Genomic DNA, 12,723 nt, shown 5'->3' with positions numbered 1-12,723 from the left:
CCACTGCTTTGCACGAAGTGGTGGACAGGACAGGGGCCCCTGTTCCTGCTCCATGTGCTGGTGCTTCCAGTACTTGACACGGGATAGAATAACTTTGTGGAGTAGCATCGAGTTGTACCCTTTCAAGATATTGAATACAGAAGGATACTTGTTATGGCCCGTGCTCTTCTGTAACACATCGTATTCCAAGTACTGGTCTTCAGCAGCTCCCCAAAAGCCTAAAATTCTCGCAGACAACAGAAAAACAAAAAGAAAAAGGGAAAAAAAAAAAAAAAAAAAAAAAAAAAAAGGAAGAAGCCACGGCAAAGCTCCGTTGTACCGACCAAAAAGAAATCGGAGTGTCAAATTCGGCGGTCCGACTTTGACCCCCAAAGTTGAAATCTATTTTCCCCAAACCGCTTGACGTGCTCTCGTCTTTTCCCTTCAATTCCTCTCCCCCCGTTCTCCTTTTCCCTCTTGCTCAGCCTTCAATTCCTCCCCTTAACGCATTCCCTTCCCCCTGGCCCATAAAACCCGTCGAACTCCTGCCCAAGCTTTTCCTGTCAGCTGCCGGTTTTCCTTGGCGAACAGGAAACTTCCCTCGGCTTGTTGTGTTCTCGACACTTTTGCCTTGCTACTCGGCAGCCTCTCTGTTAATTCCCTCCAAGGAATCAACATCCTGTTTTTCTCTTTTCCTTTTTTTTCGATAAAAGAAATACACATTCCGACAAAATGGGCCTCGTAGAAGACGAAGTTCAGCGATTACGCGACATTGTCAATGGCTTCGAGTCGCGTATCAAGAAGCTTGAGGAGAAGGCCCTTCTCGGCGGAACCGAGTCGCCCAAGACGACCGAGGAGATTCGAATGATTCTTATCGGTCCTCCCGGAGCTGGTTCGTTGTTTTCGCCTTCCTCCCATCGTGGACTCTTTGAAGTTCTCGTTGTTTTCCGGCAACTGTTGAGCTGACAATGGACGATTAAAAAATTAGGCAAGGGTACGCAAGCTCCCAAGATCAAGGAGAAGTTCAACTGCTGCCACTTGGTAAGTCCTATCATCCTTTAGCTCTCTTTGGACGTGCAATTGGGATCCACGGAAGACTAATTGGAGCTCTTTTGTTTCGTCTAGGCCACTGGCGACATGTTGCGATCCCAGGTTGCCAAGAAGACTCCTCTTGGTATCGAGGCGAAGAAGATCATGGATGCGGGTGGTCTCGTCAGCGACGACATCGTCATCGGCATGATCAAGCAGGAGCTCGAGACGAATAAGGAGTGCCAGGGAGGGTACGTTTAATATCTACCATCAACACTTCGTGCTATCCCCTGCCGAGGATCCTCTATCCTCATCAATTCGACTCCTATGAGCTAATACTAACTCCCAATCTCTTCCAGATTCATCCTCGACGGCTTCCCCCGTACCGTGCCCCAAGCCGAGGGCCTCGACTCCATGCTCAAGGCCCGCAACCAAAAGCTCCAACACGCCGTCGAGCTCCAAATCGACGACTCCCTCCTCGTCGCCCGCATCACCGGCCGCCTCATCCACCCTGCGTCCGGCCGCTCCTACCACACCACCTTCAACCCCCCCAAGGAGTACATGAAGGACGACATCACCGGCGAGGCCCTCGTCCAGCGCAGCGACGACAACGCCGACGCCCTCAAGAAGAGGCTGGTCACCTACCACAAGCAGACTACCCCCGTCGTGGAATACTACCAGAAGACGGGTATCTGGAGCGGTATCGATGCCTCGCAGCAGCCCGGGCAGGTGTGGAAGAATATGCTTGCTATTCTCGAGAAGAAGAGGAGTAACTAAAGGGGCCGCGCGCGGAGGAGAGAGGGGAGGGGGGCTGGTTGTGAGAGAGTGGTGGATGTTGGGCCATTCATGATTTTATGGTTTACGTCCCGGGAGAGGAAGGAAAAGGGGGTAAAGCTGCATCGCAGTGTCCGAAGAGCGGAGGTTTAATATTACGAGACTTTCCAGAGGTTTTCCGTACAACTTGGTTCGGAATGGAAAAAAGGGAACACCGGAAACAAAATAAGGAATACGGGAAAACCAAACTCGTGAAATCAAACCACGAGCGGGGTTTACTCAGGAGTTTTATGTTCTAGGTCACCAGCGGGAAACCCTGACGACATCTATGATGTACAGGCAATCTACAAAAAAAGAAGAGAAGGGAGGTCCAGCGCTCAGAGCCCAGCATACTCTTGGGAGCCTGACCAAGGGGGAGGGAAGAAAACAGACATTTGTATACTATCTTGTTCAACATTCTCTTATTCCTCCTTGTTTTTCTTGATTTTTTCGTGATGGAATGGAAGGATGGCGATGGGAGGTAGTTTTACAGATGGTGGTTTTTTTTCTAGCAGCGTGTAGGAATAGGCGTAAACCAGAGCTTGTTTCTTCCGTCCCTTGTTCGGATTCTTGACGCTCTTTCGGTGACGGTGATAAACGAGAACTAGAAGAGTGGAAGTGTCCATCTGAGTGATATTATAGGGATGTAGAAAATGTAATATATATCCATCCTACCCCTAACCACCAGCATACGGTACTCCCGTAGAGAGTATCCGCACCCATCGCTGCTCGTTTACTCCTCATCCAACTAACAAATATCAAGGGGAATAAGAAGAACGGGGAAAAAGAACAAGAAGAAAAGAGCCCCCTTCGCCATGCAGATAGAACTAACCAAACAAAAAAATCTAAAAGACAAAAAAAACGACGTAGTAAGAGCGAGTAGGAGTTGCGACCAAAGTATCTCTAACCATCATCTCCTCGGCGTAGCTAGAAACAACGAGGAACACATTCATGAGCAAGTCAAAGTCACCGACGACGAAAAGGTTCCGGGAAACAACATGAACTCACCATTCACTAGCTGCCGCTGCTTATTGAGCCAACTCCTCGGCGTATCGTGCCTCCTTTGAAGGACGACATGGTTGCTCTGCAGCCTGCTTGCCAGGTCATACCACGCCGACGTGATGAGGGCGTTCTCGCGCTGGAGGTTCCTAATTGTTTGTTCGGCGGCGGCCTTTTGGGGAAAAAAGGGAACAATTAGTATGGAGTGATCGGGTGGGAAGAACGCTTCTTTCCCACACATTGAGTCGGAACGAAAACAAAATATAGGGTCACACGGGTATAGCAACAAGTCTATCTATATCACGTATCAAGGAAACCGAGAAATAAAGGAGAAAAGGATTGGATATTCAAGATGAAAAAGAAAGAAGACACGTCGACATACCTTTTGCGACGCTGATGCACCGCCGGCCAAAGCGGTCTTGAGCTTGCGCTGAAGTTCGTACTTTTCCTGCTCGGCCTTTTCGAGTTGCTGTAAAACCCAACCAAGAACGAACAAATCAGTAATTCTATTCCCAACTAGAACGAAAAAAAAAAGAGTAAGGGAAAGGAAACACCAGACGACCGAGAGCACAACACTTGTAAGGCACCGCACTAGGTTCCGAAACGGAACCAAGGCTTCCTGCTCTTTTCGTGCACATGGGTCGCAACTTCATCATGCGTCCACCCAAACTCCAGAGGAGGATTCTTCGTAGGGGTGGAAGGGGGGGACGGATGCTCAACAAGGACAAAGGGTTGGAAGCGCATTACCTCTTGCCGCTGCCTGAGCCTATCGCGCAGCTTCTCAATCTTCTCCGAGGTCTTGTTAATCTCCTCGGCGATGACCTCGTCGGTGATGTTCTTATTCTCAACCGCGGGCTTCGAATCTCGGAGCGCCTCGATTTCCTTTTGGACCTTGTCCTTGGCGACAAAAGCCTCGAGAAGCTGGGTTCTTTGCAGCTCGATCTCGGACGTGAGTGACTTGACGCGCGTGCGGAGGGCGTCGAGTTCGTCCCTGAGAGAGGCTGATACGAGCTCGTCCGTGGCCTTGAGTTCTTCGAGGGCTTCGGTGCCGTCCTTGGACATGGCCGAGAGCTCCGTCCTCGCTACGAGGAGATCGCGCTCTTTATCGGCCACTTGAGTCTGAAGGTCGTTTGCGCGCTGAGCCTCGCGCTTGTGATCCATGTTCGCCTGTAGCAGCTGGGTCCGAAGCTCGTTGAATGCACGAGTCCTGTAAAAGTCTTCATTTAGCAAGTGATGGGACAGGGTAGCGAGTGTCTCGTTAAGCTGTTTCACTGACCCTTCACCAGCAGCGTCGTTGACGAGCGCAGTGATCTGATCCTGTGCCACCGAGTGTCTCTCGACAATCTCGGTGTACTTGTTTCGTAGTTCTTGGTACTTGCGCTGCTCTTCCTCGAGATCCGCGCGGAGTTGCGAGGTCTCGGTGGAACCCACTCCCCGCTTGAGGAGGGCGTTCTCGGCCTTTAGCCTGCTAAGTTCGAGCATGAGGCCGGGCATTTGCTGGGTGCCTTCAAGTTCCTGCTCGAGAGAGATGGCGCCGCCGGTGTGATCTGCGGCGATCTGAGAGCCCGCTTGCTCCTGGAGTTCGGCGATGAACTGTTCGTCATTCGATCTTAACTCCGTCAGGCGGGTGATTTCGTTGGCTAATGTTCTATTCGTTTCTTCTAGCATCCGCTTCTGGTTATTGAGGAGGAACAGAGTCTCCTCGGCTTGCGCATGGGAAGACCGAATTTCCTGCAGGGCTTGTTCGAGGGAAGTGTTCCTCTGGACTAATCTGTCGTAATCCGTCGTCTTTTTCAGCAGCTGATCCTTCTCGAATCGCAGATTTTGCACTTCGATGACGACCTTCTGCTGCTCCTCAAGTTTCCCTCTTAGTCTCTCGGCAGCATTCGCCTTTCTCTCGAGCTCTTGGCTTTTATACCGAAGCTCTTTAATCTCCTCATCTAGCTGCTTTGCACGGTCCGCTTCCGGTAATAATGTGGTAACATCCCTCTTGAGCTTCTCCGTCACGTCTTGCTGGGCTTTGACTTGGGCCTCCTGGCTGGTGATGAGCTCATCTTGCTCTTTGATCCTGTTCCTGAGGGCCTTGATAACCTGAGAGTCAGAGGCGCCATCTTCGGTTGCTTCGCGCAGCACGTAGAGCTCTTGTAAGTGTTCATCCGCTTCCACTTTCAACGACTCGTAGCTTTCCTGTAAGTGCTCCAACCGGCTAATGGTGTCAGCATGCTGCATCCTCGCAACCTTGAGCTTTTCGAGGAGTTCGGCACGCTCCGCCTCGAGAGCTAAAATGGCAGCCTCGAGTGTTTCGTCAGCATCGGTTTTATTAGTGGCCTTGGATCTCTCGCTTTCAATCTCTATGATAACCTGCTGAATCTCACGCATCGTGGTCTGCTCGAATTTGTCGGGCTCCTGCAGCCTTTTGACGTACTTGACCGGATCGGGGCCGAGGAAGGCGACGGCGATCATGGCGGAGATGAGCTGCGCGACGTCATTATTAAGCTTAGCATCTTCCGAATGCACGGTTTTAGTGGAAGAGCGAAGGGTTACTACCTTTGCTACGCTATCGGAGGTAGGGCCGTCGTCTAGGGAGTGAATATAAGTTCGCTTTGAGAGAAACTCGAGGTCGGGACACTCGCGGTGGATGAACTTGAAGAGGGCCTTGTGGATGGCCATGAGATTGTTCTTCCGGCCGAGGGATCGCGGCGCGGTTGTCGTCGTGGACAGGTCGAGGTCGGAGATATTGAAGGAAGGGTCGAGATCCTGGAGGACCTCGGCGAGGATGACGCCGTCTGCGAGATCGGCCAGTTGTTCAGCTTCATGTCTATTCGGGAAGCCATCGTTGATCTGCTCAGGTGGGAGGGCCCGTACCCATTGCGGTCAGCACATGTTCCTTTTCATATTGTTCTTCTTACCATCGTCCCTCTTCTCTGCCATACTCGGCGCGCGCTTTTGGCCGCGCTTGTGGAGGCAAAAGATGTACAGGTCACTTACCCATTTTAATAGCGCGTCCTGCGCGCCCTGACTGTAAGGCATCGTGGGGGATTCGGGGTGCCGCAAGAGGCCCTGCCGGCTCGGGGAATTTGGGCTGTACGAGGATGGGTACTAGCAGGTGCAGTTAACCTGGTCTCCGAACTGTTTCAAATGGGTGAGACCTCATGGATCAGGATCGAGATCTGGGTTCGGTTGATCGAGCTATCCTCTAGACGACGGCAACAGCCGCGCCTGCGATATAGATTTCGATAACGGGACCGGTATTAAAGGAGGGGAGGAGCGATAGAAAAAGACGGCGGGATGGTTGCTTGCTCAAGGTGGGAAGTTGTCGGGTAGCACGAGTCCAAAGACCGTTGCAAGTTGCAGATTGCAGCTCGGTCCAATCCGAAGTAATTTGATATCGAATTGCAGCACGGTATTGCTGGTGCGGGTCCCACCTCGCGCCGGTGCCCAATATGATGAATATGATAGTTATGAAACGCCAAATGTTAAATTGTCGATGGTGATTCAAGCGTATTTCGGTATTTCGCAGTGTACGAAGTAAGAAAGGTACACACGCGATAAGACTGCAAGGAAGCTGCAACCGGCGCGATTCGCGATTGGGGAGATTTAATGGCAAGATTTCGGGTGTCGGATGAAGGAAGCTTATTAGATCAAGTGTCTTGTTTAAGACAGCGACGAGATGGCCAGCCCACGATCCACGGACTAGGAGGGGGAGAAGCCATTAATATTACTAGAATTTCAGCATTGTTTCATTGTCATCGCAGAGCCATTGTTCGCTTGAATGGATCACGCAGAAGAGTAGGGAGGATCATCAAAGCCGCATTGTTCAGACGGTCACTGCTCCCGAGGATTGGTTCCCCTTGGCCCATGCAGTCAGGGCTACAAAGCACGACATTGATAACTTCAGACTGGTTCAATCCCGTCCATACAAGGTTCAACAATCAATTTTGCTCTGAATTCCATCTTGGACTTGACTTGGTCTTGTCTCTTCACTCTTTGTCACCTTGGGATGCGTTCAATCCGTTCAAGAATCATCATTTAACGGCCTTCATGCAAACTAAGGTGACAATGCGTCTTGATTGGACTGATTTCATTTCCTTCTAGAAACAAAAGTGGCTGCAGGGTCCCTGGGTTCATTAACGAGCTTGCATAAATCCCGCCACCCGAGTGTGTATGAAAGAGGGACGGATCAAAGGCGGGACAAACGAGAGGAATTTGACTGGAACTTGGTCCCTTAATATGGCTCATTCCTGACGAATATCGAGCAGAGAAACATGATTTGAGAAGCCGTTCTTTTGTTTGTAGCTAAGCTTCTCTATTGATTTGAGGAAACAAAATTCATCGGATGGATCTTCTCAATTTCCCCCAAACCGGCATGTCGCAGTAACCAATTAGTAAATAATACTCGCTCCGCTAGTTCTTCACTGGCCAAGCCCAAGCCGACGCTACAGCGACGAATTTTCTACAGGGGCGGGCCACCGCGCTAGAGTCTGGGCCTGGCGCCAAGGACATCTGAAGAACTGGTGGCGAACGTTGAACCTGTGTGTCGTGTGCTCTCAACCACGTAACGTCTGCTTGGTACACTAGGCAGCGATTTAGAGGCTGAGCCTATCACATGCTTCTTCTCATACCGAACGCAATAGACGACAAAGTTCTGATCTCGTCTTCTGTTAAAGCCACCTTACAACATTGCGAGAGTGGACGCTTTCACTGAGAGTGGAGATGGACATGCCTACGAATCTTTAACGACTAAGGAGCAAGTATCCAGGTTTCATTCCCAAACTAGATAAATATATGCCATTCGCTCAACGCCGCCAGGAGAAGGAAGAAATAAACAAGTAAAATGACCGCATAAGAGTATCCGTCCTAATCATCATTTGCTTGTCCGGCCGCATCGGACGCCGCTGTCTTGGACTGCAAGCACGGCTTCAGGACCAGTCCACGACCATAGACGGATTATCGTGTTCTCATGATTCCTGTTCGTAAACCCGAAAAACCATCTTGTCAAAAGAGAGGCAATTGGGGCCGCGATATCGTCGAGTGATAGCCCTAGTTCGTGATGGTAACCTTCTGGTCCTCCTCAATCGTGATGTAGTTACCGCCCCACTTCTGGATAGTGTCGACGACGTCAGAGGAAACGATGGCGTGGAAGCCGCTGCGCTGCCGTTAGCACCGAGGACGACAAACGAACAAAAACGAGAAATCACATCCATCCTCCCAGCGAGACTCGCAGAGGGACCAGCAGTACTCGGGATAAAACCTACTTGATAAACTTGAACTCGTGCGTAATCTTGCCACCCGCCTTGTAAATCGCATCCTTCGCCTGATCGATCAAGCTGTTGACACTAGGTGTATCGCGGTTGTATGTGACGAGAACCGACTTCTCGACGCCGACGGAGAGGGCACCGGGGACGAGGGCGAGAGCGCCGGCGAGAATGGTAAGAGGACGCATGTTTCAAACGTGAGCTGCGTAAGGCAGTCGATTAAGCTGAGTAAAGGGTATGTCGGGTTTGCGGTTCAATAACGACGATTTGTTTCGGTCCGCTATCGTCGGAAATGTGCGTTCGAGTTGACTGTTTCGCACGTAGGAAGTATGTTGTTCGGTAAGTGGTGAGGTTGGGAGCAAGTGAAAGGTGATGATGTGGACATGGAGTAGATGACGGATGATGCTCCTTATCCAGCTGCCTTATCGAGAAACAAACGCGGAATTTACCGAAATGGAGGGAGGGGTACTTATGCATCACGCCATTACAACTGTCAGCACCTGGCTTTCCGTAAACGGTAGGTGCAAGCTTAATCCTTCCAACATCACCAACCTGATTCAGCAATATTGATTCAATCCACTGAAGACGCCATGTTGATTCATGTTTCTGGGGTAATCAAGGATATAATAGCGATTTGCGATGATATGGCAAGACCTTCCAACCGAGCCGCTTAAGCTTTTTTGTTGCCCTTTTCATATTGATTAATCTTTACTTCCTTGTCAGCCTACAGGTCCAGGGTTTTATATTATACGAATGCTTATTATTAGTATTAACTATTGAGTCGTGTTCACTCCTGAATGCTTAGAAAGTAGAAGGCGCTCGAGGAACATAACTCAATCGGGGACAAGAACGTCACTAACCGATGAGCCTTGCGAAGCCGAGAGATATTCCTTCAGCTCTTCGTAGTACTGGGACGACTCTCTGTCTCACCCCATACGTCCTTGCTTTCTTGCTCAACCGCCTTCATGGCAACGGCAACTTCACCGAGCTTCGCCACGACGTCGAGCACTCCCTGATTAACCCGCTGAAAGTATTGGTCGTTCGCCTCACGCCTCTTCCTGGCCAGTAAAATATCCACCTCCGTCTCCTCCTCCAGCTTAGCCTCAAGTCGCTCCACATCAGCACCGCTACTTCCCGGTCGCGCCGCGCTATTCGTACCAGTAGTCTTAAGCGTATCCGCAGCCTCGCCCCCGGATTTGGTAGCATCAACCAGTCCGGTACCTTTCAGATTGCGCAGCTCCTCGGTGCCGGTAGCTGCCCCTGTCTCTTTGACCGTCTCGATGACGTCGTCGGCCTCGCTGCGAGCCCAAGCCTGAGCCAACGTTATCTGCGCTGCCCTCAACTCGGCGAGCTTCCGGTCGTGGTCCGGTCCGAAGACGTGCGTGCCTCCCGATGCTGAGAGCTCTACCTCTTCTAGCGTCGCCTGCATCTCGGCCCAGAGAGCGTCGGTCCTGTCGACGCTGCGGGAACTGTCACCTGTCTTGAGAGTCCGGATGGGTCTGCTCGGTATCGCGGGCACGAGAGATCCGCCGGCCGCAGACGCGACATTTCGTTGCGTCGCTGTTTGACTAGCTAAAGGAGCTGGTCGAGCTGAGGCTGAGGGAGTGGCCGCAGGGGCGGCGAGTATACCGGGGAGCGTCGCATGGGAGGCCGACGGGGATGGGTGCAGGAAGAGACTGGGGGGAGGGTTACGCTGTTTGCCCTTGCTCTTCGGTAGTTGAGACATGGCTACATTTTGGACCGACACCGTTTGCCCCGTCCAAGCTCAGAGCGTTTGCGTGCACAGTCAAAGATTATGAAATGGGCTTGAGTCGGTGTAGCATATTCAATTGCAGGCAAGGTAAACTACTTCGTAAGGTCGGCGACAGCTGGAAGCTTGTTTGCTGAGTCATCAGACTGCCTGGAAAATGATAATCCGGGGCCGATTCTCACGCTTCCGCCTCAGGCAATTTCAAGTGGCTTGTTGTCTTAGCCCCACCCATTTTTCATAGGGTTTTTCGTGTGCCCTACCAAAATTCCCGTGACAAGACAGGTCAAATCTGGTGGTCGCAGCATCATCCACTAAACTTTTCCCCCTCGATCTCCCCAACAGCCACCCATCCAACCCATCACCACGAGTTTAGCAGGATAAACCAGTATGTAAAGCCATCCTCTCCGCCATTGACACTCATCTTCGCATAGCATTGCGATCTGTCCAATTCCCAAAAACCGTTCAGCGCGATCATTTCCCCCACCGACGAAATACACTCGCCTCGATCTTAAAGCATCATCCTTCAAGTCGCTGACCGTGTGATTTTTTTTTCTCCCTCCAGCAAACATGCCTCGTGGTCTCAACTCCGCCCGAAAGCTGCGGACTTACCGCAAGGACCAGAAATGGGCCGACCTTGCCTACAAGAAGCGAGCTCTTGGAACCGCCTTCAAGTCCTCGCCCTTCGGTGGTTCTTCCCACGCTAAGGGTATCGTGCTCGAGAAGATTGGTATCGAGGCCAAGCAGCCCAACTCCGCTATTCGAAAGTGTGTCCGTGTAAAGCTCATCAAGAACGGAAAGAACGTCACTGCTTTCGGTATGATCGTCCTCCCTGCGCCCGGGTCTCGTTCTCAACAACATTCTCGAGTGGCCAATCTAAGTCTTCCATGCTCGTTAAATTTGCTGACCAATTCCCCCATTCTAGTCCCCAACGATGGTTGTCTCAACTTCGTCGACGAGAACGATGAGGTCCTCCTTGCCGGTTTCGGTCGCAAGGGCAAGGCCAAGGGTGATATTCCCGGTGTCCGATTCAAGGTTGTCAAGGTTTCTGGTGTGGGTCTCCTCGCTCTATGGAAGGAGAAGAAAGAGAAGCCCAGGTCGTAAACGAAAGGAACGGGAATGAACTTGTCCATTTTGAGGAGTCATGGGTTGGTTTTCATTGGCATCTTTCTCGGCAAAAAGGGTGTCTAGAAGATTAAAAAAAATATAACACGACTATGATGTTTTGATCACACAAACGTCGAGCGTATTTTTCTGCCACGGCTCTCCAGTTTCCAAGTGTGCCTCGATTGGTCTAATTAAGAGTTTTTGTTTTTTAGATACAATGTTGTACAGTCTAACTTGGGTCTATGCCACGACAGGCACAGCTTCCTCCTTCTCTTCACGTTTCACATATCGTACAAGATAATCAGCAGCCAATCCCAAACTGATAGCGCCACCGGTGATCCAGCAGCCATTGACGAACCACCACCAACAATCCTTGACACTCTTGAGGTTGACCTTGCGGATCATATATCCGAGGGTTACTAGCGCGCCACCACAGCTACCGACGAAGTAGAGAGGACCAGCGCCCGACGCAACACCAGCGGCCGCCAGCAGACTTACTTGGACTAGACCGAGCCCCGTGAGAACCCGCTTAGTGTCGGCGTCATGCTTGACGGCCATACTCTTGATTCCGGCCTTGACGTCGTCCTTGCGGTCCATGTGCGCATAGATCATGTCGTAGAGGATGGTCCACGCAATGTTAGAGCCGTACAGGCAAGCGGCGGCCGTGAGAGCGGAAGAGCTGGAGAGGAGGTCGACGCCAAGGGCGGGGAAACCCATGATGGCGCCCCAAGAGAAAGTCAGGCCAAGAACGGCCTGAGGGTAGTACGTTACTCGCTTGGCGAGTGGGTACGTCGAAACAAGGAGCAAGCTGGGGATGCCATAGAAGAGGCAAGATGTGGGAAACTGGAGGAGGATTCCAAGACCAGCGAGAAGCTGCGCACCGGTGAATACGACGCCCTTGAAAGGAGTGACGGCCTTGCGAGCAATGGGCCGGAACTTTGTTCTCGTCACGTGAGGGTCGAGATTCCTATCCCAGAGGTCGTTAATGGTGCAGCCCGCGCCGCGCATGATGAGGGCGCCGGAGAAGAAGAGCGCCGTCGTTCCGATGATAGCACCAGGTGTCGCCATGGGGTCTACCATGGGAGCGGCCATGAGAGTCGAAAATAGACATGGGAAGAAGAGATAGTAGGTGCCCGTGGGCTTATCGAGGCGAATCAGCTCAGCATAAGGAACCCAGGACTTGGGAAGATAGGACAGGAGGCCGGTGGTGGGAGCCTTATAGACGTGCACGGATTCGCCCACTTTGGGCATTCCTGTCGTATCGAGGACCGTGGTGGGGGAAACCTTTGTTGAAAGAGCATACTTGGTCTCCTGAAAGTTCGCCGTTCGCCGCCCGGCCCGGTTCCGGGAGTGGGATCCACTTATCGCGAGGACAGATAGGGACGATGAGGGACCGGCGAGAGGCTTGGCGGTAATTCTGGAACGAGCTCGAGTGGACTGCGAAGAGTACCACCGGCGCGAGCATTGAGAGATATTGGCGAGCCGCATCGTGGGCTACAGGACACTGGCGCTTCACAGGGGTTCTTCAGACTCCGAGGTTCCCCGATGCTTGACGACTGGCCAGAATTAGATCGCCTTTCCTGGATAAGATTCTCAACAGATTAAAACCTGTAAAACGAATGCATACCTAGAGACTAGAAAGAGAGCCACCAGACCAATTGACGCGCCCTTCTAAACTTTGGCCGTGTCCTGCGTTGCGCGTGTCTAAAATTTGGCACCTGGGAAGACCGGAGATGGAAGCGCAGGAAAGAGCGACTTAGACACCGTTGGGGTGAAAATGGAAGGTTGAAGGAT

At 51.7% G+C, this 12,723-nt stretch overlaps 4 protein-coding genes and 2 pseudogenes across 4 annotated transcripts; 2 read left to right on the top strand and 4 right to left on the bottom strand.

Annotated features, from left to right (window-relative positions):
• Positions 1 to 711: 711 nt before the first annotated feature.
• SAPIO_CDS7863 (uncharacterized protein) lies at positions 712 to 1,785 on the top strand (the record flags this gene model as incomplete). The annotated part of the gene is made up of 4 exons (XM_016789643.1): positions 712 to 871; positions 968 to 1,020; positions 1,105 to 1,259; positions 1,368 to 1,785. The coding sequence occupies 4 exons, from the start codon at positions 712 to 714 to the stop codon at positions 1,783 to 1,785; spliced, it is 786 nt and encodes a 261-aa protein (XP_016640760.1).
• A 946-nt stretch (positions 1,786 to 2,731) lies between these two features.
• On the bottom strand, positions 2,732 to 5,850 carry SAPIO_CDS7862 (uncharacterized protein; the record flags this gene model as incomplete). The annotated part of the gene is made up of 6 exons (XM_016789642.1): positions 2,732 to 2,748; positions 2,830 to 2,992; positions 3,203 to 3,289; positions 3,469 to 4,027; positions 4,097 to 5,606; positions 5,730 to 5,850. 6 exons carry the CDS (start codon positions 5,848 to 5,850, stop codon positions 2,732 to 2,734), a joined length of 2,457 nt encoding a protein of 818 aa, XP_016640759.1.
• Positions 5,851 to 7,860: 2,010 nt separating this feature from the next.
• SAPIO_CDS7861 (uncharacterized protein) lies at positions 7,861 to 8,263 on the bottom strand (the record flags this gene model as incomplete). The annotated part of the gene is made up of 2 exons (XM_016789641.1): positions 7,861 to 7,966; positions 8,076 to 8,263. The coding sequence occupies 2 exons, from the start codon at positions 8,261 to 8,263 to the stop codon at positions 7,861 to 7,863; spliced, it is 294 nt and encodes a 97-aa protein (XP_016640758.1).
• Positions 8,264 to 8,967: 704 nt separating this feature from the next.
• On the bottom strand, positions 8,968 to 9,801 carry SAPIO_CDS7860 (annotated as a pseudogene; the record flags this gene model as incomplete).
• Positions 9,802 to 10,392: 591 nt separating this feature from the next.
• On the top strand, positions 10,393 to 10,926 carry SAPIO_CDS7859 (40s ribosomal protein s23; the record flags this gene model as incomplete). The annotated part of the gene is made up of 2 exons (XM_016789640.1): positions 10,393 to 10,639; positions 10,748 to 10,926. 2 exons carry the CDS (start codon positions 10,393 to 10,395, stop codon positions 10,924 to 10,926), a joined length of 426 nt encoding a protein of 141 aa, XP_016640757.1.
• A 243-nt stretch (positions 10,927 to 11,169) lies between these two features.
• On the bottom strand, positions 11,170 to 12,417 carry SAPIO_CDS7858 (annotated as a pseudogene; the record flags this gene model as incomplete).
• Between the last annotated feature and the right edge of the window lie 306 nt (positions 12,418 to 12,723).

The sequence above is a fragment of the Scedosporium apiospermum genome (assembly GCF_000732125.1).
Source record: "Scedosporium apiospermum strain IHEM 14462 chromosome Unknown SEQ_SAPIO_0111, whole genome shotgun sequence".
Classification (NCBI taxonomy): domain Eukaryota; kingdom Fungi; phylum Ascomycota; class Sordariomycetes; order Microascales; family Microascaceae; genus Scedosporium; species Scedosporium apiospermum.
This window is presented reverse-complemented; position numbering and strand designations above follow the sequence as displayed.